This window comes from Zingiber officinale, unplaced genomic scaffold (assembly GCF_018446385.1).
Source record: "Zingiber officinale cultivar Zhangliang unplaced genomic scaffold, Zo_v1.1 ctg138, whole genome shotgun sequence".
NCBI classification, from domain to species: Eukaryota; Viridiplantae; Streptophyta; class Magnoliopsida; order Zingiberales; family Zingiberaceae; genus Zingiber; species Zingiber officinale.
Window position 1 is genome coordinate 130,105 of NW_024589834.1, and position 6,000 is coordinate 136,104.

A 6,000-nucleotide genomic window follows, 5' to 3' on the forward strand; every position below is an offset into this window, starting at 1 on the left:
CAGGTAAATGTAAATCATTTGCCCCTTTTTCTTCCTTACTTTTGTTGCAATCAACTTGTGTTGTTATCCCTCTCAGCACACTAATTAGCAGCATAAGAAATTTACAACAGGGTGGTGCACTATCCAGTGACTGTTGAAGCCATCAGTTCTTCTCATCTCCCTCTGGTAAACAATATAAATAGCTGGATCAAGTCGGTAAGACTTTACCAAGGTTGTGCTGGGGATCCTCTCATCAACAGAAAGATTGAGTGATATGGATGCCCAAACAAGGCATGGTGGCAGCGAAGAACTGATGTGTGCCGAGGTCTTTCTTGACTGGAAGGGTAGAGCCTGCAAGGCCAGCAAGCATGGAGGGATGAGAGCTGCTGTGTTCTTGTTAGGTGTTTCTTCTTTCACTTGCTTTCAAAGAACGACATGAACTTTGTGTTCATTTAGCTGTTTTAAGTTTCTGAATTTACTTAGAATTTGAAGTTTTGAAGCAAGCGGAACTCACATTTGTTCCCTTTCGCAGGACTTCAAGCACTCGAAATGATGGCCATTGCTGCTGTGGGCAACAACCTGATAACCTATGTATTCAATGAGATGCACTTCCCTCTGTCAAAATCAGCAAACCTGGTGACCAATTTCATCGGCACGGTGTTCCTCCTCTCCTTGCTTGGTGGTTTCTTGTCGGATTCTTACCTCGGGAGCTATCGAACCATGTTTGTTTTCGGAATCATTGAGCTTTCAGTTAAGTCTCTTCCACTTCAACAAATCACACTCACTTTGAAAAACATAAGCACAAGTGAACCATGTTATTTGGCACTGAATTGGATCACACTCAAGAACCTTAGCTTCTGTTTTTTTTTTCTTTGGCAACTTTGTCTGATGTTCTTTGTTTTGTATCGGTTTTTGCTGTCAGGGCTTCGTACTACTCACAGTTCAAGCACACTTTCCCCAACTGAGACCTCCCCAGTGCAATATGATATCAGAAGGGGACCTCTGTGTGCAAGCCAAAGGACTCAAAGCCTTGATATTTTACATTGCACTCTACTTGGTGGCCCTTGGGAGTGGCTGCCTCAAGCCGAATATAATCTCCCAGGGAGCTGATCAATTCCCCAAGGATGATCGCAATCACTCCAAAAAGCTTTCCACTTACTTCAACACAGCTTACTTCAGCTTCTGTGTCGGCGAATTGATCGCGCTAACTGTTCTCGTTTGGGTTCAGACAAGGTCGGGAATGGATGTTGGTTTCAGTTTATCGGCAGCGACAATGGCTGCCGGACTCATTAGCTTGATCTGTGGGATGTTCTATTACAGAAACAAGCCCCCACAGGGGAGCATTTTCACCCCAATTGCAAATGTAAGATAAAAAGAGGACTTTAATCTGCTCCATGCCTCCATCTGGCTATTGCACTAAACCAATTCAGTTGATATAATTTTGGGTCTGGCAGGTTCTTGTGGCAGCAATTATGAAGAGAAAACAAGTGTCCCTGAATGCTAAAGTGCTCGATCATGTCAGAAATGATCTTTCCGATAACAATACTATCGAGTGTCACGATCCCTCTAATGTTGGAAGAATTCACGCAGAAAAGTTCAGGTACTTTGCTTTCTACTGATTGTAAACTTGACTGTCTATTTAGTTACTCTTCAGAAGCTGTTTCTCAGCATTCAGGTATGCTAATTTTGTGAAGTGTTTGGTTAAAACTGGGTATACATGTGTCAGTTAATGTTATGATCTTGAATCTGAACATTTTCAGATTCCTGAATAAAGCATGCATTCAAGTTCCTGGCGATTCAAACACCAAGGAACATTCATGGATGCAATGCACCGTTGCACAAGTCGAGCAAGTGAAGATAATTCTCTCAGTGATACCGATATTCGCTTGCACAATCATCTTCAACACCATATTAGCTCAACTCCAGACCTTCTCAGTCCAACAAGGAAGTGAGATGAATGCACAAGTGACCGAAGCATTTGAAATTCCACCCGCTTCCCTCCAAGCCATCCCTTACCTTATGCTCATAGTCCTTGTCCCCCTCTATGAGATCGGCTTCGTCCCGCTGGCACGAAAGTTCACCAAAAAGGACTCGGGCATCTCCTCGCTGCACCGCATTGGTTTAGGCCTCTTCACGGTGACATTCTCAATGGTGTCCGCCGCGCTGGTGGAGAAGAAGAGGAGGGATCTCGCCGTGAAGTCAGGCAAGCAATTGTCCATCTTTTGGATCACACCGCAGTTCCTGATCTTTGGCATATCCGAGATGTTCACCGCTGTGGGACTCATTGAGTTCTTTTACAAGCAATCCATGGCAAGGATGCAGGCCTTCTTAACAGCGATGACCTACTGCTCCTACTCCTTTGGCTTCTACCTGAGCTCGCTCCTTGTCTCATTGGTGAACAAGGTAACATCTTCAGGGCCTTTGACCAGAGGCTGGCTCAGCGACAACAACTTGAACAAGGATAGATTGGACCTCTTCTACTGGCTTCTTGCAGCACTGAGCCTGCTTAATTTTATCAATTATCTATATTGGTCAAGATGGTATTCAGATGATGATCCTTCTTCTCCATCAGACTCTCCTCCTAACAATCTGCCTTGTGTTGAGGAAGAAGACTACACTGGATTGGTCAGCTCCTCAAAGATCATTGAAGATCAAAACATACCAGTATAAAGCCAAAAAGAAAGGCATATGTTGCATGAATGACCTCTACTATTTTTTTGTTTAACTTTAATTAACTTTGTACCCAACTTAGTGGTGGAATTATGAAGCTCTTTCTTATCAGTTTTGCTGCTTTAGTGATTCAATGGCCACACATCAACTTTAAAGGTGAAAGAGTCTCAAAGAGGAGTTAGGTCCAATTCCATTAGGATAGGGACCTCTTTCTACCACTTTGAATGCCTTCATTGATAATGTGAGTAGCGTTTAGTTTGGTTGAGGCATTCACCCAAGTTGGACACAGTTTGGCTCGGGCGAGTTGTGTAATTGTGGTGGGTTATTTAAGCTGCAAAGCTCGAAAAAGGCTCTGTCTAAACCCTAAAGGCCTTAAATCCCTTAACCCCTAAAGAGATGCTAAATAATGCAAATCTGAAATTTTCTCAAGACATTCATCTGTCCACCAAAATTTCTACGTAAAAGTCATAGGAGAGTGAAAGAACCATAATTAAAAAGCTGTTATTCTGCTTTTCAATGGATCCTTCTTCGGAACTTCGCATGACGGAAACTTCGTGCACCGAACTGTCCTTTTTTTATTATTATGCTTTTCTTTACCTTCAAGTGTCCATTAAGATAACATAAGACTTTTCTTACACTGAACACAAAGTATATCATTATTTTTTTCATTGCCTTTAATCTCCAACAATAGTCACCTCTCCTACTGACCTTCTCTCTCTCTCTCTCTCTCTCTCTCTCTCAGATTGAATGTGTTTCTAGCTTACTTTCTTTATGCAAGTTCGTTTATTAATGACAATGAGGTTGACAAAGAACTGCTACGAGTTAACGATCCAGTTTTCTTAAGGTGAGCTTGTTATCTTTGATGAAAAAGTGGCAAGATTACTTGAGGTCTATCTTGCAAGAGCAAGGAACAATTTGCCACAATTGTTCTCTCTTTCCGAATGAATTTGTAGTTTACATTCATAATAATACAGTAACAAAATGGTCACCTTCTTTTCTGATAATCCAATCGGTAACCAAAAGAAAAGCGCAAAGGATATATGCTACAAAATTTCAACTTGTTCATGTGAAGTTTCAGAAAAAGGAGATCGCTTAACCATGAGAACGCGTCGCCTTCTCCCGATCAAAGTAATCCAGATAGGGTCTCTGGAAACCACTTGGTAGCCTGCGTTCGTGTACAACTTCTGTGCTCCGAAGTCGTCTTCATGAGCTCGCAGTGCCAAGTAGCTGAAGCCCCACAAAACTGATAGCATGTCACAAGCCTTGAGCAGCGCAGTCGCTACCTTTTGTCTCCTGTCAAGTTGTTTCAGTGGAATGCTCATGAATCACAACAATGAAACAAATATGACAAATTGTCAAGTTCCCAATTCATTCATGTTTTCTCAAGTTGTGTCAAGTATCAAAAGTAGCAACATTTCTTAAGTTAAAGCAAATTATAGAGCAACAATGCAGTATGCTGCTGACTTCAGAGTCTGAAAGAATCCAGAACTATTGATCGATGAATAAGGTTTATGCTTACCTAAACTTTGTTAAAACTGCGATTCCTGAAACGTAGAGATACTCCCCTTCGCCTTGAATATGACTAAGAACATCATAATCTCGCTGTACGGTGACATCAACAACCCCAACAATCTCCTTCTGCGGCTCCCAACTTGAACTATGTTCATCAACAGCTTCCGCAACCAAACAAGCATACCTGATAAGGGGCAGTAAGGCAGGTAATTGAAGACTGTTACACTCATTGTAATGGCCATCGAGCCATGTCCAATGAAGAAAAATTTGATGTATTCAGAAATTGATGAGGCTCAACAAGTGTCAAACAAACTCTATTTCAAAGTTTTTCTTGTATAGTTTTCGATATGATCTTATATGATGGTGACTAGGGCCGCAAATTGCAAATTAATTACCTAAGAGATGCCATGGGGGTATACAAAGAGCATAGGAGACCAAAAGAAAGACATGCAGAGAGAATTATTGTGGAGGCAATTAAGTAGCCTAGAGAGGATTGAATGGTGGTCTCCTTTGCAAGATATGGACATCTATTTATCCTATTCTCGTTGGCTTTTGCTCAAATGTTATACAACCTTAGACTCTCTTGTCGATATAGAATTATATATAGTGAACTTACATTAGTTGTTAAGTTGTTCTACTAAGGAAGGTGAAGATTAATTTTGAATTTAGTCGCGATCTAATAAAATGCACAAGTTCATGAACAAAAATAAAAGCCCATTGTTTAAAGATTACTCGAGCTAAAAACTGACCTATCGGGCGGTGAATTCAGCACTCGATAAGAAAGAGCAGAGATCACCTCAGCCTGTCTTGTGCAGATCAATTCAGACAGAAATCCAATAGAACAACATTCACACACGAAGTTAGAGCCACAAGAAAGAGATCAAGAAGCTAAGTGGAGTTCTTACTTTAAAGAAATCGAAGAAGAGGTCGTCGAACAAGGCGACCGGAGTGTGGAAAGCTTCCGCTTGGACGTGAGCCACCTTCCTCATCTCTTCTCCCACCTTCACCATCCTCCTCACTCCCCACTGGCTCTCTCTAGCCAAGTACTTGCTGTCCTGGCCTTGGCCAACCACCGCAACTCCGGCCGCAGAGGAGGAGACAACGAGGAGGAAAGGCCTCAAGTGGATTTTGCTCCTGGTCAATCCAAAACTGCACTTGTTTGTGTGATTGTGGCAGTGGAAGTGAGATCTCTGGAGGAAGCTTTGAGGGAAGGTTTTGAGGAGGAAGGAGGAAGAAGTGCTTGTTGACATGTTGATTTCTTGCAGCAACAAGAAGAAGAAGGAGAAGAAGAGGAGTAACACAGTGTTTGTTGAGTTGAAGGAATTGTGAACGAGAGAGGAGAGCCAATGTGGACCTCTAAATTTTGTATGCAAAAGGAATCAAATAGATTTGGATATCAAAATTATATATTATTATTATTAAATAAATATTTAAATAAATATATGTTGTAGATAAAGGGTGAGTTTTAATTAAAAAAAAAATAGGGTAAAAAAGAATATGCGTTCGTTACGAATTAATCACCGCCGTCGGTTCGCAAGAGTTTAATAAGCGGTGCGATCGCTTGCACGAATCGTGACGACCCTGGGGGCTATTCCCAGATGACTGGCTCCCGCGGCCCGGTGCGGAACGGCGAGGTGCTCCTCGACGCGCGGCCGGAGTGTGACTCCTCGCCGGCGCTCTGAGGGTCGCGCTTCCGCCGCCTCAGTAGTGGAGGCCGCCACGCGGCAAGAAGCACCCGGACGCTTCGTGTCGCGGGGCTGGGCCCGGCCTCCAGCCGCCACCTCCGCCGGCGACGTGCGGCTGCAAAGCAGGGGTTGGTTGCCGGTGGGGTAAGTGATG

At 42.9% G+C, this 6,000-nt stretch overlaps 2 protein-coding genes across 2 annotated transcripts; one reads left to right on the top strand and one right to left on the bottom strand.

Moving 5' to 3' along the window:
• The first annotated feature begins 133 nt into the window (after positions 1-133).
• On the top strand, positions 134-2,760 carry LOC122036324 (protein NRT1/ PTR FAMILY 4.4-like). Its single transcript, XM_042595618.1, has 5 exons — positions 134-380; positions 512-729; positions 902-1,342; positions 1,434-1,579; positions 1,740-2,760. Exons 1-5 carry the CDS (start codon positions 254-256, stop codon positions 2,647-2,649), a joined length of 1,842 nt encoding a protein of 613 aa, XP_042451552.1. The 5' UTR covers positions 134-253; the 3' UTR covers positions 2,650-2,760.
• A 784-nt stretch (positions 2,761-3,544) lies between these two features.
• On the bottom strand, positions 3,545-5,982 carry LOC122036325. Its single transcript, XM_042595620.1, has 4 exons — positions 5,067-5,982; positions 4,911-4,963; positions 4,169-4,345; positions 3,545-3,942 (listed from the first exon to the last, which is right to left on the bottom strand). The coding sequence occupies exons 1-4, from the start codon at positions 5,409-5,411 to the stop codon at positions 3,693-3,695; spliced, it is 825 nt and encodes a 274-aa protein (XP_042451554.1). The 5' UTR covers positions 5,412-5,982; the 3' UTR covers positions 3,545-3,692.
• Positions 5,983-6,000: the final 18 nt, after the last annotated feature.